Source organism: Gymnoscopelus microlampas, assembly GCF_963454915.1.
Source record: "Gymnoscopelus microlampas genome assembly, chromosome: 14".
Taxonomy (NCBI): domain Eukaryota; kingdom Metazoa; phylum Chordata; class Actinopteri; order Myctophiformes; family Myctophidae; genus Gymnoscopelus; species Gymnoscopelus microlampas.
In genome coordinates this window covers 8,849,787-8,877,786 of record NC_139951.1, presented here as the reverse complement: position 1 = coordinate 8,877,786, position 28,000 = coordinate 8,849,787, and the positions used below count along the sequence as shown (strand labels likewise).

The 28,000-nt window shown below is 39.5% G+C and overlaps 1 protein-coding gene across 1 annotated transcript; it reads right to left on the bottom strand.

Annotated features, from left to right (window-relative positions):
• Positions 1-20: 20 nt before the first annotated feature.
• LOC311060021 (uncharacterized protein) lies at positions 21-25,190 on the bottom strand (the record flags this gene model as incomplete). The annotated part of the gene is made up of 28 exons (XM_084078145.1): positions 21-738; positions 836-1,090; positions 1,278-1,319; positions 3,224-3,280; positions 3,373-3,465; positions 3,587-3,722; positions 4,904-5,023; positions 5,749-5,999; positions 6,232-6,458; positions 6,662-6,714; positions 6,805-6,854; positions 7,101-7,136; positions 7,337-7,387; positions 11,225-11,272; positions 11,395-11,536; positions 11,777-11,902; positions 12,425-12,526; positions 12,999-13,132; positions 13,434-13,569; positions 14,082-14,149; positions 14,879-14,957; positions 15,054-15,121; positions 15,521-16,222; positions 21,695-22,390; positions 24,355-24,551; positions 24,726-24,786; positions 24,901-25,065; positions 25,160-25,190. The coding sequence occupies 28 exons, from the start codon at positions 25,188-25,190 to the stop codon at positions 725-727; spliced, it is 4,140 nt and encodes a 1,379-aa protein (XP_083934271.1). The 3' UTR covers positions 21-724.
• Positions 25,191-28,000: the final 2,810 nt, after the last annotated feature.

Genomic DNA, 28,000 nt, shown 5'->3' with positions numbered 1-28,000 from the left:
CAAATGATATCATTGTCAATATTATCTTTATCGACTTTATGAAAATGTCCTGGAATGTATTGCCTTTATCAGGATCAGAATCAGCTTTATTGTCACATCACAGGTTTACAGGTGTAAAACAGTGGGTTATATTTGTTTTTGTGCAAGCTCCATCATTTTTTGTTATTTCCATAAGAAAAGAAAGGGAAGAAGAAGAAGAGGGAGCAAGGGATCAATCTAAGAAAACTAACACATTTATCTACATATTTACACATAGTACCTGAGTTAGACATAAGGTGCGGTAAAACCTGAAGTAACACATAAAGGTGTGTGAGCATAGCAGCATATGTATACTGTACTGTACATGATATACAATATGGACATTAGCTAAGGTGCGAGAAAAACATAAAAACAAAAGTCAGAGCGTTGTACATGGGATTAAGGTGCAAAATGCCAGTGTGTGTCGACCGCATAATCCACATAAAGTAAACTGACACTGGCATAATCCGCTGACAGGTCCATGATGAGTCCAAGTCACTGTCCCTGGTATAATCCACAGGTAGGTCCAAGACGAAGAGAAAAAGTCTAAGACCAGCCTGACGACAGGCTGTTCAGCAGTCTTTAAGTTGATGTGTTTAGTACACTACTGTTTATGTTTTACTGTTTATGTGAGTTTCTGTGTTGAAATCAATGAGACTTCTCAGTGGACTAGTTGTTGTCTCCTCACCTGTGAGGTGCATGATAATCAGCTGGGATGTTCTGAAATTTGAAAAGAAACACAAAGAAAAAGCATGTCAGAGAGAACTCCAACAGAATGGACTAAAAGAGGGATTTGAAGGTCGATGTTGGCTCTTACCCAGATCTTGGACAAGCCACCGCTCATGCTCCTGCAGAGCATCGTAGAATTCTGACATTGCTCTTTTTCCTTTTGGACAGGTAACATCAAGCAGCATTCTCATTTGCTCCTGCCTGGGTTTTGTTTCCCTGATTGTGTTATACATCTCAAATGTGACAATGCCTTTGTCACGCAGGTCATCTGCTATAGGCATTACAGCTGTGACGCGCTGAATTAGGGCCCTCATGTTGTGCTTCACAAAGTTAGCTTTCATGCCTGTAAAAAAGAAACAAGAACTTACGTATGTTACTTACACAATTCTGTACTGAAGTTCAAGTTTAATGGCAGTGATGAATGAGGAAAATAGGATGTCAAACATGAGTTCATTGTCATTTTCATTATACTGAAGATTGTTTTGATTTCAGGGTCAAATATACAGGTCAGAGAGAAGTAAGGGTCTTACCTGTTGTCTGGGTAATCTGAGGTTGTTCCACACCCGAGGCATCTAAGAGAAAAACATATTGTGATATTTGTCCATTTGATGATAGTAGTAATAATATGATCTCATGTGAAAAAATACATGAGATCATAAAAAGTGATGAGGTGTCAAAGATTGGAATACAAAACCTAATTGAACCAAAAATATTTAATTCTCATTTTAAGACCAGATCCCACGGGAAAAGTGCTTTGACATTTGAAATCAGCATACTTCAAAGATTCCATTATGCAAATGTACACACTTTCTGCCAGAAGTGAACAACTGAGCCTTTTTTGTTACATATTTCCCTGACTATTTTATAGTCCCATGTACTCAAAGCATTTTAAAAACTCAGCTCAAACTCAGTGACCAAGGACTCAGCACCACCCTGTGTAACTAAATCCTGGACTTCCTGACAGACAGACCCCAGTTGGTATGGAATGGCACCAGCAGCACACCCTGCACACCTACCCTTATAGAACTCTGTCACGATACCACTGTTCTGCCCTCCGGGCTGTTATTTTCATGCTTTGAGTTGCTCATGTGGCATTGCAGTAGGACTGGGGGATGGGTTGATTTAGAAAGTCACACCTTGCATGCAAAACTGTCTGTTGTGTATTAAAGCACATGGCCAAAAAGCTCAGTCATTTTAAAAGCACACTTCTAGAGAGCACATCAGAGTTTGTACCACTATTATGTTGCTATTCGCTGATTTCACCATTGCATGCATTACCTGTTATTTACTGTATTTCAGTTTTTTGTTCCTGTATTTCAGTTTACTCCTTGTTCATATACAATCATGAGTCATGAAAAGCTGGAGCTAGAAAACTACATCCTGACTCTCGCCTGTTGTTTTAAGGGAGTTTGGCTGGCTGTTGATTAATGGTTTGAGACACCGGACAGCACAACCACCATTATTGGCCTGCATCACTGCCTGGTGCTGAAAATGTATAACACATTTAAAAACAACTCTTGTTGTACTAAAGTGCTGTATTATAAATAGTGTGACATAACAGTCAATAATAAGTAGGGTGAAGTTCCAGAGGAAAGTCCAGATCATCAAAGATCCTAGTCATGGTCACACCAAAAAAACTAAATTATACACATATGGGGCACTACAGCAGTGTCACACTTAAAATGGCCATACCATGACTATTTCTCTGATCAGCGCAATATAGGACTGGATCAAGTGTATTTAAACAACCATTATATAGGATTGTTGATAGTGGTATGCTGTATTCTAATAGTATACAGTAAATACAGTAAAATCTATTTTATTATAAACTCTCCTTTGGGGAAGCTTTAATACAAAATGTTACTGCCTATAATGCTGCTACCAGCGGTATTGTATGTGTACTAGAGGTTCGGGCCTTCAAACCAATGTCACTCCTTTTGTGCCCATATACAGTATGGAGCTGACCCGTGGTTTGTTTATGTTGTCATAGTGATGTGGCCATGGTTGGTTTATGGCTGAGTCAGAATTACGTCAGAGGTCCGCCCAACCGCCCGCCGTCCAATTAGCCCATTACATTTTAATATAGGATTTGACCATTAACACCTTGAACCTGGTGTACTTATGTGGGGAGAAATTATATTTGTAAATGAGCTGCCATATGCCAATGACACCTGCGTATATGGAAATAGATCTCTGCTTTTGCTGGCCTTACTATAGTGTCATCACCATTCAATCATCACATGTGAAAACAAGTAGCAACTCCTAAATGAGGGGGATATTTCCAAGAGGCCATGGATTGTTCTTTACTTAAAGGTTGCAGTTATGCCAAATGATTGTATCTTGTGAGTAAATGGTATGTTTGTATATATAGAGAAAACATTCTGAGACCGCCCATCAGAAGTTTAGAATGACATCAATTTGTCGGAAGGTGCATACATTACATGTACTGCATGGGCTTAAGGAAATGGATAATTACCTAGCTCATGCAGGCAAGAACTTCCCTCCCCTGTTGCATCGTGTCTCTCCTTTCCCACTGTAAGAGAGATGGAAATTACTGTCTGGTTCTACAACACTGAAAATCCTGATATCATACAAAGTACGGTAAACCAAATTAATAATGCTTACACATAGTCGTTTTGATCGAGCCTGACCGAAACCGACCAAATAGACCAAACTGTGGTTTGCCTGGCCTTTTCTCTAGGCTGCCCACCAAGTCACCTGACAGGAGAACAAAAGATAGGCATCATCATTCAGAAGTACACTGCAAAGTTACAAACATAAGATCAAGCATGAATAAACACACACATTTAAGTAGACAGGTGACCGTGTACTACAGTACCTTGTTGAATGTTTGCAGACCATGCTTTAACTTCAGTGCCACTTGCTTTCAGATAAAATGTGAAGGGAGGTGGCTGCTTGAAGCATGCTTCAAAGAATCCTTTGTACATAGTTGGTACCAGGGTGAATATCAAGTCCTACACAGATTGATTGATTGAATATTTTATCAGACAGAAATGCAAACAGCACGAGTACAGACAAACACTTGGTCTAAAAGGATCCCACAAAAAAAATCCTGTGGACTTGTTTTCATTGTGGTCCTATATATTCAATTCATCAACATAGCACAAAAAATAACACCAAAATACAATATCATCACAAATATAAAACACTATGTGTACAGAGTAGAAAAGGGGGGGGGTAGGGGTAAAAGTGCCTTTCAAAGGGAGAAGTTATATTTATTTACCTCCCTCTTTGGCCACCTGAAAGGTGGAATTTCAGGCCTGTTTTAAAGGAAGCCAGTGATCTACATTCAGACACATAATTAACTAATAACTCACAACTATGTCGATGTGACTACAAACATGTTTTGTAAATTTGCCATCCTCACACACCTATTTAGATGAGAGACAGAGTTTCTGTCATGACACGTTTTTACTCCTTGTTTTCCTGTGGTGTTCAATTCGGCAAGTTTATACCTGTTGCATGGCAAACAGATTCATGGAAATATAGATAACGTTGACCTAAGAACCTACCGAAGCATTTTTTTCCCAGCTGAAAACGCATGTATGGCACTCTCGTCCAAACGGCCAGAGTTTAAAATATTTCAACTCTTGGCGACTAGATAAAGAATGGCAGATGTGAATACACTGTACAGAATAGATCACACTGCTGGAGTTTTCAGCATAGCATAAATATGTGGCACTGCTAAACAGCCCTATGTCTGTGGAATACCCTACCAAACACCTGAGAGCACCACAGTCCACTGATGCTTTTAAAAATTGACTAAAAACCTACCTTTTTAACAAAGTGTTTTCTTAATTTTTCCTGGGCCTTTGTTTTTTTTTTTACCTAGTTTTAATTTGACCCGTTAGTCTAGCCTAGTTGGGTCCCATGTAATTGTTTGGTTGCCCATGCTGTTTATATGCCATGCTTTTAACCCTGATAGTACTTAGATTTGCAAGAATGTAAATACAATTGTTATTACTCCCATTGAAAACAATCAAAAAGCGCACACCACGCACACTCACACACACGCGTGTGCGCGCACACACACACACACACACACACACACACACACACACACACACACACACACACACACACACACACACACACACACACACATATGGTAAGCTGAATGAAAACACAAACACACCTCAGGGTGAATGTTGTCACATTCTTCACTCGTGAGATGGTACTTCCTCTGTACCAGTGGACAGAGGGTATTCTTGTCAACTCTACTGTAACGCCCCTTCTTCAACTCCTTTTTTATTTCCTGCCACACACAAGGAAAAAAGGAGGACAAGGTGATGGACAAAGGGAGAGGAGGACAAGAAGTTGGGGGAGTCGGGAAGGTAAAGAAAACAACAACAACAAAACTTGCCGATTAGAAGGTAGATTGACAGGTGTAATGTTTTCAATAATGAATATTGAAAACCATATCAAAGTATTGGTATGAGAACCTGCTTATGTGTTTTAACTAGTCTATAGCATTATTTGCAATATTTATATATTTGAAAAATTGCAGATCTACAAGCTCACAACGCCTTGCTTTGCGAGGCGCTTTGAGCTTGTAGATTGGCTATTTTCCACAATATTTACCTGTGGAACCAGGTCCCCAGGTCCCCAAGGCAGGGGGGGGGGGGGGGTCCCCAGTTCAAATATGATTAGTTTGGGGCGTTGCGGCCTGAAAAGTTTGAGAACAATTTGGACCATGTGGGATGTGCCCTAACCATTCAGCTTTCGGGATGCTCCTGTGTTCTACGGTCTAACTTTATTGGTAGACATATAACTACTAGTTTAGATGTGTTGCCTGTGTGCTTGATGAACAGTGCAGTGCTTTGTATCTTTAATACATGTTTTGCTGCATTTGAGAAGCTTTCATTTAAATTGTTTTAAAATGAATATCATCATTACACAACACTCCCTTATTTGTAGTCCAATGCTAAACTGGAGCACACATGAACTCTTTCTGTCTACATCTTGGTGTCATATCCTCACTTTACGCCATGAGCTGCAGCTGAGGGCGAGGTAGATGCGGAAAGTGAGACTGTCTTCACTGCTCCGCAGATTTTGGTAGATCAGCACCGCTCCGTGGTGTTCCTGCTGTGCGTCCAGGATGACGGCTGAACCGCCAGGTGACAGGGAGGACACCGGCCACTTTATGTGACTACCAGAGTACTGGACTCTCTCAATGATGGGATGCTTTCCAGTGATGTGTAGGACACCAAATGTCATTTCATTTCCCTTGCCTGTGTAAAGACAATGGGAATTAAGGAGGGAGAGACAGTTTTGTAGAGACAAAGACAAAATACATTGAAGCCAAAAGTGTCTGAATACAGACAACAGTGTAACAAGAATATAGGATACTGTGGTTTGATTTACCGTATTGTAAAATATTAGACATGGAAGAATGTTTAGCTGTACAGTCAATAATAAATATCTCTGGTCCACCAATGGTCCAGAGGCAGCATATATTCTCACCAGCCAGGCACAGGGAGTGGGGGAACTGGATGAACTTGAGGGCAGATGCATCCTTGTCGACTGTTTGTACGTTGAATATGGGGCCAGCAATCATCCAGGGGTTCTGGAGGAACTTGCCAAACTTGGACCAGGACAGGACGCAATAACGCACCTGAACTCGCGCTGTCACCTCAAATATCAAGCCTGTGAACACACACTCATATGTCCCCTCCGCTTTCAGCTGAACCCTAAAGCATGTGCACGCGTGCACACACACACACACACACACACACACACACACACACACACACACACACACACACACACACACACACACACACACTATTTATTTATGTCCACATACAAGGTGTACAAAGGACATAGACACTGCCAGCGCACAAATTAGGAATAAGAATTGAATGGCAGATGATGTCAAAGTGTCCAGACTCACTGCAAACGTCCTCTAGAGAGCTTCTCAGGAATGATCATCTCATTGGCATAGCTCTATATGCAAACAAACACAGGAGATCATCTAGGATTACCTACAGTTCATATGCTTATATCAAGAATAGTATCTGCTTTATGCAAACTGACCTGCTGGACGTGCTTGCATTTTTCACAGCATGATCGTGAGTACACCTCATCTGCGGGACAAATAACACTAGTTAGGCACACAAGATATTGGTGATTTCAGTATGATTCACATTGAAAAGTTCAGCCTCAGGACCACAGGTTAATAATCATGGGCAGCAACATAAGTGACATCAAGCCAAGTTATCGTGATGTGAAACGAGACAAAAGGCTGAGAGGCGATGCATTCCAGAGTTTGTCCAGCTGTAGATTTAGATGTGTGATTTGTAGATTTATACATTCATTCATCTCTCACTTACCATTATCATAATCATCCAGATCAGGTTTCTTGAGCTCTGCAGGAAGACATTAAAGAGAAACAAATGTAATATTTTCTTCAGTTTGTAGGCATACCAAGACTTAGAGTTCATCGTATAATTAATTAAGTGTGTGTGTGTGTGTGTGTGTGTGTGTGTGTGTGTGTGTGTGTGTGTGTGTGTGTGTGTGTGTGTGTGTGTGCGTGCGTGCGTGCGTGCGTGTGTGCGTGTGTTTTTACCTTCCTCTCCACTTTCTATCTTCATCATCTCCTGCCACTGCACCCAGGCGTCTGTGAAGAAAAAAGACAGTGGATAGTTAGTGGAGGCAGCTTGGAGGCTAATCAGAGGCAGCTTGGAGGCTTATAGACGGGTTTCCTGTTAGTAAACATGAGAGGATGCTGCGCGCGCAAGAGAGGGATTTGCATGCAATTTCTAAAGTGAGCCTATAGAGGGCCCCATTACCCGCAGCAGCTCTGGTCAAATGTCCATTCATAAAAAATTGGTCTTCACCGGGTTTAATGAAAGTAGATTAAATTATGCAGTTTGTAATATCTTGTTTACTCAATAAAAATGATTTGTCGGAAGTTGGATCTGTTTGTATATAATAGCAGCATTATGCCTATTATGCCTATAATAGCAGCATTATGCCTATCTAAATCCCGAACACAACAACAGAGTGAAGGGCGCTTCCGGTTCGTTCTACCCGGGCATGTGCAGATTGCGCATTCTACTCTGTGATGACGTCGCGCGGAAACCCGTCTATAGGGTAAAAGAAGGATGTCTCTAACAGGAAGTCTAATCCTGTCTTGACCATGGCTTGAAAGCCATGGTCAGTATGTGGCAGAAGAGAGCTACTATTTCAATGCAAAGATTGATGCTCTCCACAGTGTCTGATAAAATGTTAGCAAGAAATAAATATTGAGTCATTTTAGTCAGTGGTATCAAATTACATCTTGGTTCCTGTGTATTATGTACACTACAGTCATCGCGATCATTTGGTGTAAGGTGATTATAAAACTCAATCAAATTAAATCAAACATATTTATTATTGATTCTTTATCCGTGGCGCATGATGTGATGTTCAATGATGTGAACCAAGCATACTGTACACACGTACAGTACATAGAGTCCACTGTACTCAACAGACAGTCAAGTCCACATATTGTATTTACCGAAAATGTTTTGTGCTTATAGTTCTCAACGGGCCTGAAAATTAAAGCCCGGCCTTAAATGAGCCCTACTGGGTCAGACAGACAGACAGACAGACAGACAGACACAGACAGACAGACACTGTGTGTATGTGTCAACAAAAGGTTGGTGTACTTGAGGAGCAATCTTTTGTTTGTAAATGAGCTGCCATGCCAATGACATACAGTATGCTTTTTGTCTGGTCGTCTCTTTAGCCCAAGTGTCATCATAAGTCGTATAACACATCAGCGATAACAAGTAGCAACTCCTAAACAAGGTGGAATTTCCTCAACTTTAAAGGCCAATAATTGATCTTTTTTAAAGGCTACAGTTATCCCAAATTCTAAAATGGATAGTTCCAATCCTTGATTCTAATTGGCTGAATCCTGCGATAAAATACTCTACACCTTATATCAGCTTATATCTAATGATAAAGAAGGAATGACCACCAAGGCGCTTGAAGGCGGAAGCGTTCGTCACATGAAAGGCACTGAGGGCGAAGCCGAAGATGATTGATTACCGTACCTTTACGGTACGGTAATCAAGTATTTTAACATACTTTGGATCAAACCAGGAAGTTGTCAGTCGCGCGTCGCACGATGGAACTTTTTGTGGAATTAAAAATGATACCACATGGGAAGTGTGTACAACTACTTTCTGCAATTGTTTTAGTAGTGAATAGTAGTGTTTAGTAGTGTTTTAATTGGGATTTGTCCATGATTTTCATGGTGCCATATTTGTAACCGTTTTACAAATGGCTGAGAGCAGATCACTGCTAACACTCCTGATTTTAGCAGGAGACTCCTGAGTTTTTACTCTCCTTCTTGGCTCCTGAATTCAATTGAAATTTATCCCGGCACCTTGGATGGGTATCTCGGCCGGCTCCATTTATGGGTATCTTGTACATGGTCTTTATCGTAGAGTTCCAGAGCTAACGGTTAGGCATCTCTATCAGACAGGACAAACCCTCTTCAACACAGGTCACATCAGCCTAACCTTTGGTGTAATCATGACGATCTAATGTGGTCATTCTGGTAACGTGGAATCTTCTCTAACACTACGCCTCTGAGCCAAAAACAAATCAACGTTAAATGGCAACCTCTAGTGGCTTAATGCTTTATGACTGTATCTCATGAATGCAAAATCAACTGGAAAATATAGCTGCAAGCAGCGATAATACGGCGCCAGGAGAGAGAAAAATGATAATTCCTTTAACAGGTCAGATCATGAAAGTCCTTGCGGTCTTGTTTCCAATGAGGGCCTGTGAGCAATTAGGGGTTAAGAGTCTTGCTCAGGGACAAATTTCATTGACACATTTGCTGACCTGGCCTGGAATCGTACCTGGAGCAACCAGAGTCTCTGGCTCCCTAATTAACCACTCAGCTATGGCCACCCCTCAGAGAGAGAGAGAGAGAGAGAGAGAGAGAGAGAGAGAGAGAGAGAGAGAGAGAGAGAGAGAGAGAGAGAGAGAGAGACAGACACAGAGAGAGAGAGAGAGAGAACCGGCAACCTTGCGGTCGTGAGGCATTCTTAGGTAGCTGCAACACTACCTATAGTGCTATAGCTTTGTCCAGGCTGATATTGTCTGTTGAGGATCACAAAGACTTGCCTTCTGTCATGACCCAAGCCCCTGTTTCACTAACACTAAGATCACTCGTTCACAAACCATTTACCAATGAAGAAATTGTACATCTCCTCAGAACTGTGAAAGTAGAACAAAACTAGTGAAAGTAGCTGATCTACAAGCTCACAAACCATTAAAAGTTGTCAGATTGTACATCAGCTATTTTCACAATGAAGTATGTAAAAAAAACACTCAATTAAGTATTTCATGTTATCTTTAACAATTGCAGATGTATTCATTGATAGTCATGTTGTGTGAAATGCAACTTAGATGAAGTCTGCACCAAGTGAGGCTTGAACCTGTGACCTTGTGGTTGTGACACATACACTTAAGCGGGAAGCTATTAAACCAACAGACAAACCTCTGAAAAAGAGATCACACTGATCATACAGTTTCACGCAAATAGCTGAAAAATCCTGGGTTTAAGTGTTTTTCAAACTGCTCAAGATTGCGGACAATCTAAGGGCGGTGCTTACTGGTCAACGTGATAGATGTGTTCCTCATTAGTCAAGGCACATGTGTAAGCAGGTCTAATGGCTGTCGGCCAAACAAGGCATGACCTTTGCCTGTTTAAAGTTTCAATTTTCAAAAAATTGCTATAGCGCCCCCGTTTGACCAATTGGAGTAAGATTGGTTTCAGTGATATTTGGAATGGCCCTTTACATTTCTGCAAAGTTTCAAAGAATGGTAAGTCTGCATGTATGTGTTAGGGGCAGATGAATAATTGTCATAAAACTGCAATATTCATTGGCTCATTAAAGCTTCATTTTTTCACTTATGGAAAATATTTTGCACACGTTTGTCGGCATAGGTCCAAAGTTCATGTGTAAAACGTTTCGTGCAGATTGCTCAAAAATCCCAGGAGGAGATAGGTTTAACTGTTTTTCATATAATTCAAAATGGTGGGAGATCTAAAGGTCAGAGGTCAAAAGTCAGAGTGTGAAAGTTGTTCAGCATCAGGAGACGCATATGTGTATTGAAGTTTCATGGCTGTAGGTCAAATAGGGCATGAGTTGTACCTGTTCAAAGTTGGCATTTTTCAATTGAGTGCTATAGCGCCACCTTTTGACGAAAGATTGTGAGAATTATTTCTTGATCGTTTTTCATGACCATCTACCATATGGCCGAGTTTCATAAAAAGCGACAGCACGGTTCAGCCAGAACTGCCAAAAGTGGCAGAAGAAGAAGAAGAAACGGAATAATGCCAATAACAAAACGGGTCCATGCTGGAAGCCTGGCCCCGTAATTATTGTCTGGTTCTATAATGCTGACAATCTTGATATCACACAAAGTAAACTAAAATAATCCTACTTACACTTGTTTTCCCTTTTGCTTGTGTTTTTCTCCTTAATACCCAGGTCACCTGATACGAGAACAAAAGACAGGCATCATCATTCAGAAATGCACTGCAAAGTTACACATATATGATGATCAAGAATGAATAAACAGACATGCAAGTAGACAGGCAACTGTGTACATAGGTACCTTCTTGAATGGTTGCAGTCCAGGCAGGATCATCAGTACCACTCGCTTTCAGATTAAATGTGAAGGGAGGTGACAGCTCATAGTCATAGTGTACTTCAAAGTAGCCTTTGAACTCTGTTTGTTCCACGGTGAAAGGCAAGACCTGCACATATTACAGGTATTATTAATAATGAACTTGTATCAAGCATTTTCAATAAATACATACATGTCAATAGCTACACCTATCTCCACCCTTGCAATACATGGCGCTGCCATGCATTATGGTAAGCTTTTGATTGATTGATAACTTTACTAGACAAAAATGCAAACAGCAAAGTAGTAAAACACTTCCATTGTGGTCCTATCTGTGGTCCTAGCTGAATTACCATAGAGACAAACACACCTTGGGGTCAATTTCCCCTCTTGGCTCACTGGTGAGTTGGTACTTCCCATCTACCAGTGTACAATTGGCATTCGTTTGAACTCTGCTGAAACGCCCCTTCTCTGATTCCAACTCCCTCTTTATGTCCTGCACACATAAGGGCAACAGATGGACAAGGTGATGGCAGAACGGAACAAGGAGGGAAGACAGGAGTCAGGGTAGAAAGAGTAGGGAAGAAAAAAACAGTACTGTAGATCCTAGCCAATTAGAAGATACTGTAGATTGACAGGTTATCATAATACCATGTTGAAATAGTTGAAATTAATAAAGTCAAGTGTGCCCGTCCTTGATGGGTTATTGCATTGACAATGCTTTGCATCAGTCATATGGCTATCTGCATGACCGCCACAGACAGAGACAGATAACACCTGCCCACCACTGTATATACAGTGTGTGTGTGTGTGTGTGTGTGTGTGTGTGTGTGTGTGTGTGTGTGTGTGTGTGTGTGTGTGTGTGTGTGTGTGTGTGTGTGTGTGTGTGTGTGTGTGCGTGTGTGTGTGTGTGTAATCTTGTGATTATGATAGAAAAGAATATCCCGATTTTTGGGCCCAATGCTATAGTGGAAGCACACATGAAATCCTTCTTTCTTCATCTTGGTGCCATACTCACTTCATAGTCTGAACTGCAGCTGTGGGTGAGGTAGATGCGGAAAGTGTGACCATCACTACTCTGCAGATCCTCGTAGATCAGCACCGCTCCTTGGTATTCCATCTAAAAAAAAAACAAGATCATTTAGGATCACCAACAGCAATACATACAGTAAGTGTATCATGCTGAGTAAATGCATTGGGTCTTTCTTGCTGCACTGAGTTGTTGTTCTCCTCACATCGGAGTTGGTGGGTTATGGACTGAGGATCGGCCAGGTTTCCCTTTAATGTACACACCGCTTGTGTACATTAAAGGGAAGTAGGGAGTCTGCTATACAAGCACTATAATAACAACATTTAATATAGTAGATTGTTGAGATTGTTGTTAAAAGAGTTGACTTGTGAGCTTTTTGGAATGGTCAGAATTAATGTGACATTAATGTGTTGTTATGAGACGTGTGTTGGGTTATATTTTTATAACTAAGAATTAGTTATAAAATGTGCTAATGTTTCTCTTAATTAAATAAATAAGAATTCACATGTGTGAGACTGATGTCAAACTAAAGTTTAATCTATGAAACATCTTCATCTCTCACACTCATCACATCAGTGTCTGCCTGGCTGGGAGCTATACTCATGGTGTCATATCCTGAAGAGGGCGCTATGGGTCCAAAATGTGTAGTCAGCCAATCAGAGACCTTGGCAGGTGACCAGCAGTATGTTTCACTCACTGGAACAGAAGACAACAGACAGCAAGACATTTACAATGATAATAAAAACACACCTGGATGTGAAAACCCTGCAGCCCAGCACAACATCTCTACATGTCTCTGTTCCTCACATATCAACCATGATGTCATTTTGACCTTTGACCTTTTACACTCAAAAGTTCATTATCTCTTCAGAGCACACTACTGATCATTCTCTACCAGTTTCATGAAAATGCACCATCTATTCTTGTTATTTTATGCACACAGGCACATTTTAATAATGTATTTATATCCACATAAGAGGATAAAAGTAAGACTCACTACTTGGTTCTTGTGGCTCCATCATCACAAACTTCAACATCCTCTCTATCACCTCCTCCTCTCTCTTCTTCCATTCTTCTGGTGTTAAAGTTCTCCTTCCTGTCAGTCTTTCAAACAGGGTCATCGGTCGTGTCTCCTTGTCACAATATTGACAGGTAAGAGAGGAAAAATTCACTACAACAACAAAATAGTGTTTGTATGCATTTGTTATGCTATGTTGATGAATTGAATACATAGGCCCACAATGGAAACAACTCCCCAGGACCCTTTTTGTGTTATCCTTTTAGCCTAATTGTCTTACTGTACCTCTGTGCTGTTTGTGTTTACATTTCTGACTAATAAAGTATTCAATCAGCCAAAAAAAATAATGATACAGTAGTTACATAAAAAGAAACATCACACACATGTTTAACTAAATGTAATGTAATATTAATAAAGACATAGGAGCCAGGGAGGAAAAGGGAACAAATACTGTTCTTATAATGATCATGTATGATGGAGAAATAACATCAATAATAATACAAAATAAATCCGTTACGATGTCATACTGTATGAAAAACAATAAACGGTGAAGAAATAAGAATTCAAATGAGTATGATTGATCAAATTAAGTTTAATCTATGAAACATCTTCCTCTCTCAGACTTACATCAGTGTCTGCCAGGCTGGAAACTACACTCATGGTGTCAAATTCTGAAGAGCGTGTTCCACCACTCACTGGAACAGAAGACAACAGACAGCAAGACATTTACAATGATAATATGAAACATTATGTCATTTTGACCGTGACCTCTTCCACACAAAAGTTAGTCATTCCCTACAAGTTTCATGAAAATACACCCATCCATTCTTATGTCATTTTTACACTCACTCACACACACACACACACACACACACACACACACACACACACACACACACACACACACACACACACACACACACACACACACACACACACACACACACACACACACACACAGTGTCATCGTAATCGTGAATTACAAAATCATCGCTGTCGGGCAGAAGCTGTATCTCCATATTTCAACTTTTTTCCTAGATCAAAGAGATAGTTAGGGGTAGTTAGGAGGCTCTTTGTGTCTCCTACCGTAACCGCTGCCGGTCATCAAATTGTTGGCTTAGGAATGTGACAAAAACAAAACAATATCCATGAATTCAAGTATCCATGGGGTGACTAATTGATAGAAACAAGTAATTTGGGGGTGAACTATCCCTTTAATGCCCTAAGTAGTACAAATAGTGTTTCCGTTGGTTTTTATAAATATTTAACCAATAAAAAGTATAAACAAGCTTGTGACTAAATAATAACTACCCATTAAAACAGGTTCTTTTTTTTTCTCCTCCATTTCCTTATAAGTAACAGTATTGAACATACAAGGTTTTCACCTGATATGATGATATGCTGTACTTGATATTGATACTCACTGCTTGGATTAATCAGGTCCTTTCTGTTCCTTCTCCTGACAGCTGGTAGAGTTGATTCTACTGGCTCCTTCACCACAGACTTACAATAATATATAACGTAAAATAAAGAATTAAAATGTGTTTTGTTGAAACATCTATGAAGATTCTATGAAACATCTTCATCTCTCACTCTTACATCAGCATCAGTCTGGGTAGGAGCTTCACTCATGGTGTCATATCCTGAAGAGCGTGTTCCACCACTCACTGGAACAGAAGACAACAGACAGCAAGACATTTACAATGATAATAAAAACACACCTGGATGTGAAAACCCTGCAGCCCAGCACAACATCTCTACATGTCTCTGTTCCTCACATATGAACCATGATGTCATTTTGACCTTGAACTCTTACACACAAAAGTTCATCATCTCTTCAGAGCACACTACTGATCATTCCCTCCTAGTTTCATGAAAATGGACCCATCTAATGATATTTTACTTGTAAGACTCTTGAGGCTCCAACATCACAAACACACGCACGCACGCACGCACGCACGCACACACACACACACACACACACACACACACACACACACACACACACACACACACACACACACACACACACACACACACACACACACACACACACACACACTCACTATGGGGAGGAAATTCCATGCTCCGTGCATCCTCTTGGTCCATGTTGTTCCTTCTCCTGACAGCTGGAAGGGTTGATTCTTCTGGCTCCGTCACCACAGACTTCAACATCCTCTCTACCATCTCCTGCTCTCTCTTCTTCCATTCTTTTTCTGATAAGGTTTTCTGTCCTTTCAGTTTTTCAATCAGCGTCATCTGTCTCGAAGGTCCAAAATGTCCTCTGTCCCTCATCACCATGTCTTCTATTTTCACCATCAGCTCTGTGACTTCTGAAATGTCCCACTTGATGGAGTTTACAACATGGTATCTGTATCCACATTTCTCCAGGATCCACCTCAGAGGTTCTCCTTCAGACTCTATGTACTCCTCAACACGTCTCCCTCCCAGCCACCATCCCCATGTGAACAGAACCAGAATGTGTCTCCAGACTCTGTCCCCCAGCAGCTCCATGTGTTCCTCCACTGATCTCCTGTCAGCTTCAGAGAAACTGGACCTGACATCAACAGTCAACAGGACAGCATGGAGTTCAGGAGAACACAGAGTCACACCGTGTAGAAGGACGTCTTTGATCTTCTGTGATGGAGGTGTAGTCGACCAGTCTGGACAGTTCACCACACTCACTTTTCTTCCAGCAACTCGTCTCTGTTCTCTGACACATTCTGTCAGTTTAGTCTGGGTTTTAAACTCCTGGAATATGAAGTTTACTGTATGTTAGTCATAATAATCAAAACATTCACTCTATTCTGTCTTCACTGGAGTTCCTCTTCAAGCTTACCAGAAATGAACTCACTGAATGTATTATTCTCCATCACTTTGTCTAACAATGCTACAGTAATATGGGATTAATGTCATGTCATAATGACTTCTGAAACTGAAAAAGCTCTAAAAGTTGAAACTCTGTGTTTGAAAGCTTGAAGTAGTACAGGTGTGTATAAGTCAATTTGACATTCTATCCTCTCCACAGAATATGTTCTGAGCACTTTATTAAACAGAGCAGTGGTGGAAGAAGTACTCAGATATATTACTTAAGTAAAAGTAGCAATATCACAATATAAAAATACTCTGTTACAAGTAAAATGCTTGTTTTCTAAATGTTACTTGAGTAAAAGTACAAAAGTATTGGCATCAAAATATACTTAAAGAACCTACATTAAAAGTACTCAAATGTTTGAAAAGAGCAGATAAAAAAAGAAAAGAGCAGATCTACAAGCTCACAACGCGTTGTGAGCTTGTACATCGGCTATTTTCAAATAGCCTATGTATAAAATAGGGCAAGAGTGATTAATGTATGTTTCATAATATCATAATTTATATCTGAAAAGTAACTATTGTAACATTTTCAAATAATTGTAGTGGAGTAAAAGTACAATATTTGCCTCCGAGATGTAGTGGAGTAGAAGTAAAAGTACTGAAAATGGGAAATACTCTAGTAAGCTACTACTAACTACTAAGTAAAAATTCCTAAAAACTATACTTTGAGTACTTGAGTAAATGTACTTAGTTACTTTAAACCACTGAAACAGAGAGCATCATTATTCAACTTTCATTTGTAGTTGAGTAAATATTTGAACAGGAGTATTTCGACTCAAATATTGAGGTTGGGTAGCCTACTTTGTCCACACAGGTTATTGATCAGTACCAGCAAAGAGCTACTGTATGGAAGTAAACAGAATAACTAACAGTGACAGATTTACTTTATCGATTACTTTTTCAATTAATCAGATAATCGAGTTGTGCAGGTATTTTTCTTATAAGAAAATGTTATTTATTACCACATTGATTAACCATTTAAGGGTTATTTCATACTTCGTCAGACAACAATATCATGCAAAGACAGTGAAAATATCAATTCTACAACCTCACAACACGTCGTGATGCGACGCGTTGTGACCTTGAAGATCGGCTATTTTAAAACTTTTAAGTTTTTTAAAACGTTTTTGAGACTTTAACCCAATAAGACCTGAAGCAGATTCTACAAATGTCTTCTACATCCCTACAGTTCTCTGAAAAACGTATGTTGCTATATGTGGTGCTTAAACTTTTTCATCTCAAGGACCCTCAAAATTATATTTATTCGGCCACCGACCCCCATCTCAAAATATTTTGTTCCAGGGACCCCCAGAAGCAAAGATTTTAGTTAAAAATGTTTGCTTTAAATTTTTTCAAATATAGCAGATCTACAAGCTCGTAGCGCGGCACTCGGTGCCGCGCTACGAGCTTGTATATCTGCTATTTTAGATTAGCCAAAGTGTAAAATTATGCTTTTAGCTCAAATCAAAAAGTGACACAGTGACAAATAAAAAGTGACAACCTGCGTTCGAGGTCTTAATGGGTTAAACCATGATATGCTCAAAATAGGTCATGATCATTAAAGGAGCATTTCACCCCTGGAAGAAACTGCAATCACTCAATGGTAATAGTATTTGTAGTAGATAACAGTAGCACAATTTAAAATTTGCACCCTATGGCCATAAAAATAATTAAATCTGTGTGTTTGACTAGGTTTTGACTGGACTGCTTATTACTACAATGACCATAATGCTTTTGGTTTACTGCCCCTCCTTGTGGCAGGGGAGATTCTGTGTGGGTGTGATCTCCAACAACGACGTTGAAACAGCATGGTAGTGTTGCCATGTCTGCTTATTATAAGCGGCTTCTTTCTAAAATGTAGTTGATATTTGGGCTTGTTTCCAAATGTTTTGATTGTTGTTTAAACCAGTGGTTCTCAAACATGTTCATGTATTTTTCCACAGTCCCCCATCTGAAATTATAATTTGTGCCAGGGAGCCCCTAACAGATATTTGTCAAAAATATTCCACATTTTGCACTTTTTCCCCCTCAAGATGTTTTTGTAAATAGCAGATCTACAAGCTCACAATGGGCAGCGAAGCGTTGTGAGCTTGTAGATCGGCAATTTTCAAATATATAATATCCCATGTACATGTCTAGGTAAAGTTGGCCTAGTTATCCTCTTTTGGGTTTGTTTTCTTAGACCTGGTTGCTTATTTCTCTCACAATATCTGGCAACACTGACTGAAGAACGTCAACCTAGCACATGTTCATCTAGTTACATATATGTCCAAGGATTCGTTAGTGATGTCATATCACTGTCAAATCCTTGCTATCTTCATGCAGTTCTACTTCCGTGTCGCATAGTAGTGACATCACTGTCGAATCCTTGGTATTTTTATCCTAGCCTTTCGCGACGGTTTGTTTACCAGCTGCCTCTCCACGCTGTCTTTTTTTTTTCACGCTTGAGCTTATGAAACACTACACAGGATTATTATTTCATGTCAACATTCAAGTACAACTATCAGAAGATAACTCAGGTAAAGTAAAGTCTCACTCTGCAACGGGGGGCGCAGCTAATGGGAGTGACTGTGTGGGGACACCCCATTGGGGCGGTCTTTGGAGCTGGTCTGTGTGAGACGCGTCGAGACAACATGTAGTGCGGAAAAGGAATGACATAACATTTCGTGACGTAAATAACGTCACGAGAAGGTAGAAGATTACTAGATATCTCAAAACACAGATCATACACAAAAATAATAATAATTGAGTCCTAAACTTCATTACCATTGGGTCATTTTCTTCCAGGGGTGAAATGTCCCTTTAATGTATTATTTTATTTAATAATCGATTATCGATTTTTCCTTTTTTAAATAAATTGATTAGTGTGTTGTTGTTACTGTGTACTCCTATAAAGTTAGCCAACACAGTGGTTCTCAAAGTGGGGTCCGGGGACCCCCAGGGGTCCTTGAGGGGGTTCTAGGGGGTACCCAGCCAAATGATTGATAGTTAGGAACCAAATGGGACCTTATGGGTCTTTAACTCAGAGAGTGTACAAATGCAACCAAATGAACCCTCACGGGTCCATTTAGTTCCATTTGTACACTCTCAGAGTTAAATAAACACTGATGATTTTACTGTGTAGATGGGGTTCCAGAGATAAACAGGGGACAGTGGTTTAATGCATGAAGTTTGCTTGAAGTTAAAATGGTTGAGAATCACTGCTATAGCTATAATAATCTTCCCTTCTGGGGGTGCCTGCCATATCTTTTCAAAGGGGGTCCACGGACTAATATGTATTGCTTTGGGGGTCCTTGACATGAAAAAGTTTGAGAACCACCGAGCTAACACACAGTCATGGTTTGCATTAAAGATTACAGACATGATGAGAATCTACATGTGTTGGACTCCATGTTCATTTGAAAATGAACATCTGTGTGTTTTGATCACTGACAGTTCATTGATCACATGATCAATGAACATTCATGACAGCAGATACTTTTACATTATCTTCAGAAAACATATTTGATCACTTTACTGTTTACTTACTTTAAGTGAAGTCATTCATTATAACATCACATTCATATAATATTACTCACCTTGTATCAAGTTCGTTTAAACACATTCTTCTGCAGTATGTGATTTCCAGCTCTGCTCCTCTGATCCTGTTCTCCACCAACCAACATCACCTTCACATCTAGTAGACTCTGATGTTCTCCTGACACACACACACACACACACACACACACACACACACACACACACACACACACACACACACACACACACACACACACACACACACACACACACACACACACACACACACACACACACACACAGCATTAGTTCACTTTACACTGATTTAGGATTGGATTCAGAGATTCAGATAAATGAGTTATTATATACCTGTATAACAATTCTGCAACAACACTAACCACAGAACAGTAAAAATAATGAATCAATAATTTATCAATTATGCAAATGAGTTGAAAATAACTGAATTAAATCACCAATGTGTCAATATGTTGGTCATTAGATCAGTTCAATGGAGGAAGAAGTACTCAGATATTTTCACTTAACCCAATAAGACCTGGGACGCATCTCTGTCATTTTAAGATTTCATTGGGCTATTCAAAAATAGCAGATATACAAGCTCATAGCACGGTACCGAGTGCCGCGCTATCTTGTAGATCTGCGATGTTTTGAAAAATCATGGGATTTTTTTGCAAATCTTTGAATATATATATTGTTAAAGCAAACATTTTTAACTCAAATCTTTGCTTCTGGGGATTCTACAATTGTCTAAATCCTATAACAAAAATTCGAAGAAAAAAAATGTTAAAAAAATATCAGTGGTTTTCATGTCAAGGACCACAACATATGTATTTGGCCGCGGACCCCCATCTCAAAATATGTTGTTCCAGGGACCCCCCAGAAGCAAAAAGATTTGAGTAAACGATTGGAAAACATTTTCACGATTTTTATAAAATAGCAGATATACAAGCTCATAGCGCGGCACTCGTCTTAATCTAATAATGCTCCTAATGTATGTATTGCTTATCATGTATTATTTATCTCAATTTGCATACAGTACTTGAGTAAATGTAATTAGTTACTTTCGACCATCCGTTATAACAGGGCTCTTCAACGTTTTTCAGGCCAAGGACCCCTTAGCTGATAGAGAAATGAAGCAGGGACCCCCAATACATGATACAATTATGCTGCAGATTAAACTTTTTTTTTTTCTTCATAGATTAGTTTGACAGCACTATCATCAATGTTGTGTGGATTCATATTAATGTGTATTTTCAGACATTTAACCACTTAAACCCTCAATACTGAGTAAACTTGACCTGTGACTCTGTACATGGTCTTCTCTTTTTCCCTCCTCTGTCTACACCAAACCTCTTTGCCGAAAATAGCCGATCTACAAGCTTGTAGATCTGCTGTTTTTGGCTAATGTTCCCCTCAGAATAGGGATGCTAGGGTTCAAGTGGTTAATGTAAAAAAAAAACTGTTCCAACCACAGAAAGATTCCCTGTAGTAACTCTGAGGACCCCCTGGGGGTCCCAGACCCCCTGTTGAAGACCCATGCTTTATATTATTAAGCTTTTAATTTTTACAGCATCTTTTTATATAGAATATGGCGCAATATTGAGAAGATACATTATTAATGAATATAACAATCAAGGTCAAGGAGAGAGAGACACAAACTGACACACACTGACACACACACACTGACACACACACACACACACACACACACACACACACACACACACACACACACACACACACACACACACACACACACACACACACACACACACACACACACACACACACACACACACACACACACACACACACACGATAAACATCACCTTCAAACAGAGCTTTCAGAGCAGTTCTTTGTCTCTGTGTCTTGGTCAGGAATGTCTGGACATGTTCCTCTGTGATCTTCTTCCTCTCTGACAAAGTCTCTGAAACATCTCCATCATCTTCATAGTGTCCACCTCTGTTTCCTGTCACCATCTCCTCTATCTTCTCCAGCAACTCTGTGACCTGAGTGTCATCTGTCTTCTGATTGTTGAAGAAATGATACCTGTTCCCACATTTGTCAACAAGCCAGCGGAGGTCTTCTCCTTCAGCCTCAATGTGCTGCTCAATGCTTCTGTCTCCCAGACAGTCTCCATAGTTGAACAGTACTATAGCATGACTCCACACGCTCTGTGACAAAAGTGTCATGTGTTCCTCTAATGCTACTCTCTGTGTTTTGGTGAATGATTTATCAAGAGGAACCGTCACAATAACAGCATGTGGTCCAGGAGGACAGAGAGACACACTGTTCTGGATCTCCAGTTTGTCCATCTCTGAGGTGTCCTGTAGTGGACTGTTGTACCACCAGCCTGGTGAGTCCACCACTGTCACATGTCTCCCTTCTACTTCACCATGTCTCACCTCACACTGCACTGACCTCTGACTGACTTTAAAACCACTTCCTCCCAGAATGGTGTTTCCTGCTGAAGTCTTCCCAGACACCCACCTTCCCAACAACACAATCCTGAGGTCAGTCAGTCCTGTCAGAGAAAAAGATTGTTTACTTTCACTTTGACAGCTTCTTATTTAACCACTTAAGACATTTAATTATTTCACAATTCATCACACAACAAATAGCGAAAATAGCAGATCTATAAGCTCACAACACAATGTGTTGTGAGCTTGTACATTTGTATGGAAATGATCACCTACAGCATAACAACATGCGCAAATTAGGCATGCCAGGATTTATGTGATTAAGAAACAAGGCTAAAATGTCCAGGTCTATATGTTGTTCTTAATATCTAATAATGAAAGTGCTGAACATATTAACAGCAGAAAGGTGTGTTCAGTGTACAGTTCAGAACAAATATCCACCAGGAGACATCATAGAATAATAATAATGTACATTAATACCTAGACCACTCATGCAACTGTGTGTGTGTGTGTGTGTGTGTGTGTGTGTGTGTGTGTGTGTGTGTGTGTGTGTGTGTGTGTGTGTGTGTGTGTGTGTGTGTGTGTGTGTGTGTGTGTGTGTGTGTGTGTTTTTGTGTGTGTGTGTGTGTGTGCGTGCGTGCGTGCGTGCGTGCGTGCGTGCGTGCGTGCGTGCGTGCGTGCGTGCGTGCAGGACTGATCAGCTTCATCTATCTAGTACACACTGCCAGTAGAACCAGGAAGTACCTCCATTTATTTTCACATATCCTCATTGTCGGGTGGAAACCTTGTATGTCCAAAACCATTACTTGTCATCAGTTTTAGTTTGTAGTTTTAGTCATAGTCTTTTGAATAAAATTCCATTTAGTTTTAGTCATATTTAAGTCATTTGAAATGTTTTAGTTTTAGTCTAGTTTTAGTTTTAGTATCATAGGATTTTAGTCAACTAGATCTACAGTTAATTTAGACGACCAAAATATGTATTTTAGCGGGCTGTGATAGCGTTGTAATGCCTGATTTATACTTAGCTGTGTGCTGAAAATAGCCGATTTACAAGCTCACAACAAGTCTGTGATGTGTTGTGAGCTTGTAGAATGACATAATAAAATGACATGAAAGAACACCAGTCCCTCCATCTAACATAGTAGTCTTTTTATTTATTTTTTTGTTGACTAAATTGTAAATATACTTGGTCCTAGTTTTAGTCATCATAGCTTAGTTTTTATTTAATGTTTTTTTTTCTTTTTTTCGTCAGTGTAAAAAGGTAGTGGATGAACATTTTTCGTCATAGTTTTAGTCGACAAAATGAACACTGCTTGATATGAAATAGAAAAAACAGCCTGTGTTCCAATGTATTTACTGTAATGTAATTATTATTTAGTCACAAGCTCTTGTTAACCCATTAAGACCGGGAACGCATCTGTCATTTTAAGATTTCTTTGGCTATTAAAAAATAGCAGATATAAAAGCTCATATGAGCTTGTATATCTGCTATTTTTTTTTATCGTGAACATTACATTTGTGCAACTCTTTGAATATATATACATATTTTTAAAGCAATCATTTGTAACTCAAATCTTTGCTTCTGTGAATTCTACACGTGTTCTAAATCCTAACAGTTTTTTCTTTTACTTATGTTGCTATATATCAGTGGTTCTCAAACTTTTTTCATGTCAAGGACCACCCAAAATAATATGTATTTGTCTGCGGACCCCCCCCCCAATCTCAAAATATTTTGTTCCAGGGACCCCCAGAAGCAAAGATTTGAGTTAAAAATGTTCGCTTAAAAATATATATTCAAAGATTTGCACAAATGTTCATGATTTTTCCAAAAATATAGCAGATCTAAAAGCTCATAGCGCGGCACTCGGTGCCGCGCTATGAGCTTTTAGATCTGCTACAGTATATTTTTGGAAAAAAATTAACCAAAGTATAAAATAATGGTTAAAGTGTTTACACAGATGCGTTCCCGGTCTTAATGGGTTAAAGCAGACAGACATGAACTCATAAACATCCTGGCAGAGATTAATGAAATATTATCATTATTAATTAATAGTAAATCAAAACATACCAGTATCTTTTGGAAGTCCAGTTGTTTGTTTCTGAGCGTCTGCCCTCCTTTGTTCTGCTCTTCTGCTGATAGTTCTCTCCATCTCCTTCAGTTCCTCTGAGACGTGTTTTTCTGTCTCATAGTGACAACCATTACTAGTCACCATCTGATCTATCTTCTCCATCAGCTCTGTGACCTGACTTCTATCTCCTCTGTCACTAATGTTAAGAACATGGAAGCGGCCTTCACATTTCTCAATAAGATATCTTAAGTGAGAGTTAGATCTAATGAGATCAGGTCTCATTTTGTTTTTATCAGCTACAGTGAACACTACAATAGTGTGTTTCCACACTCGGTCACTGAGGAGAAGACTCAAATGCTCCTCTACTGACATATCTGTTCCTGCATATGGGATGTCTAATGGCATCACTAGGACAAAGGCATGGGGTCCTCCTGGAGGACACAGATTCACACTCTGTTGGATTTCTATCTGAGTCAGTTTTGGGGTCAGATCTAGGGGTAAAAAAGACCTCCATCCTGGAGTGTCAACCACAGTGACCTGTCTACCAGACACTACCTCTTGTCTCATGACACTCTTGACTGTTCTACTGTTTGTTTCAAAAACATCTCTGCCCAGGATGATGTTTCCTACTGAACTCTTTCCACTGGGTATATCATCATCTCTTCCCCCGATCAGAACAATTCTCAATTCTGTTGGTTCACTGTTCTTCCCTGGTTGGAAAAATAAATATAATATTAATAAAGATCACAGATGTAACTAAACCAGTGTCATTTTGCTGGTTTCATGTGTTTTAATAGAACTCACCTCTGATGGAAGCTGAGGTTCCACTGGCCATCCTGTCTACAGCTGTTGTTTGAACTGTAAAACAGTAACATACAGTAAGTCACAATAATCTGCTGTTATTTCTGTTACATTTCATTGTCTATATTGAATTTAAATCATGTTTTGTTGTTTTTGTCAGGTACGTTTCTTTGTTCCACTGCATTTGATACAGATTTTTTTTGTCTTTATTTTTTGAAAAGGAAAATGTGACAGTAATAACAATATGGGGGGAGGGATGGGAAAAGGGAGAAAATGAAAAAATACAAAATGTCTAACTGATTTCATGTAAAAACTGTGAAGCTTATAAAAATATTTGTTAAAAAAAAAAGTTTTGTTGACAATATAATGAATACTATTAGACCAGTGGTTCTCAAAGTGGGGTCCAGGGACCCTCTGGGTTCCTTGAGAGCTTCTAAATGGACCCCTACAGGTGTGTAACTCTGAGAGTGTACAAATGGAACCAAATGGACCCTTGTGGATCCATTTGGTTCCATTTGTACACTCTCAGGGTTATAGGGGTCTTTCAAATTAAAACGTTTGATAACACATTGGTTCTCAAACTTGTTTTGTCTCAGGACACCCCTGTAAATAACTTTTTCATCCACAGCACCCCTGAATTACATTGTTACTTTAGAGCACCTTACTGTACATTTATGTGATATTACAGTATGTAAATAAAGTACACAAATATGTAAATCGTTCCCCCTAAGATACAATATGTGGTGAACATGAACATGAGAGAGAGATTAGGACAGATTGTAAAATAACTTTATTTAACTTTGTTTAAGAGTATGTCTGTCTACCCAGGTGTTCCTTTTTTTGTGGTAATTAATCCATTAAGACCGGGAACGCTGTGTCATTTTAAGATTTCTTTGGCTATTCAAAAATAGCAGATATACAAGCTCATAGCGCGGCACTCGGTGCCGCGCTATGAGCTTGTATATCTGCTATCTTTTAAAAAAATCATTAGATATTTTTTGCAAATCTTTGATATTTGTTTTTAAAGCGAACATTTTTAACTCCGATCTGTGCTTCTGGGGGTCCCTGGAACAACATATTTTGAGATGGGGGTCCGTGGCCAAATACATATCATTTCCATGGATAAGTTGGAGCACCACTGCATATAGCAACATACTGTTAGGATTTAGAAAACATTTTTAGATATGTATTTGGCCGCGGACCCCCATCTCAAAATGTTTTGTTCCAGGGACCCCCCAGAAACAAAGATTTGAGTTACAAATGTTCGCTTTAAAAAATACATATTCAAAGATTTGCACACATTTTCAAAAATCACACCCTGTGTGAAGGAAGCGGTGCCTTTGATGAGTGTGTGCAGCTGGTGAGGTCATGAGGAGGTCGCGCTCACTTCTCGTGCTCGGACATAACACCCAGACACGGTCAAATGTAGAGCGGCTGGCACCGCTAAAAATAAATTTAAAAAAAATAGCAGATCTACAAGCTCATACATAGCGCTGCACTCTGTGCACTCTGCACTATGAGCTTTTAGATCTGCTATTTTTGAATAGCTATAGAAATAAAATGGTTAATTAGCTAAACATCCTCATTCAAGGGTGTGTCCTTCACTAAATGATTACCACAAGTATTTCTATCTGTACCTGTGACATTACACACACAGTTCTATCAGTCAGTATGCAGTTAACACACACACATATTTCTTTAGTAACTTTTATAGCAATAAATAGCAATTCATATATTGATTATTGTATAAGACAGTCTGTCAAAGTGTCAGATCTTAAATTAGTCTTTGATTGTGTTCTGGTCCATCATCTAATGACTTAGAAAGAAATTGGCCCGAGGCCAAACTTACTTGCTGACCTAGTCGTTATCTCCCTCTAACAACTCTACTCTATTGAATGGATAAAGTCTGCTGACTGTTGTTATTTCTGCGCTGTCTTACATTTTAAGAGAGAAAAGAATGATACAGCTCAACAATACAAACTCTCTCTCTCTCTCTCTCTCTCTCTGGATACGTTATCAAACTAGTTTCACTGCGTTACACACACACACACACACACACACACACACACACACACACACACACACACACACACACACACACACACACACACACACACACACACACACACACACACACACACACACACACACACACACACACACACACACACATGCTTTGTACTGTACATCTGCAGCCGCCTTACTTTTGGAGAAGATGATGTGCTATCTGATAGTGCTCATAGTGCATCATTTCATGCCACGCTAGCTTGTACATCTGCCATTTTAAATATATTGAATTTGTTGAAAATGTTTTACTCAACTCTTTGCTTTTGGGAGTCCCTGGAAAAACATATTTTGAGAAGGGGGTCTGCGGCCAAATACATATCATTTTGGGGGTCCTTGACATGAAAAAAACTGAGCACTATAATTGATATAGCATATATTGGCCTCAAACCAATCATATAATCAACACATTTTCTTGTAACATACTACAGTAGGTACTACACTTCAAAGCTCAGATGTACAACTTCATCAACATGTTAAGTTCACTGTCCTGCAGATTTCACCAACCATTAGTTAATAAAATAAGTACATAAACCATAAACATAACTAATAACTAAACTGCTGATAGTCAGTACACATTCCTCACTGTCTGTCATTTACTCCACATACAAACATGAACCAGCTGAATGTAATCACTGTACACAGATCACACTGAAACCACTTAACACAGATCTGATCTACCACCAGGTGTGACTTGCCTAAAAAAAAACAGGTGTTTCACCCAGGGGACCGCCCCTCACACACAGTGATATGCATTCCCATTGGCTCCCATTGATCCAT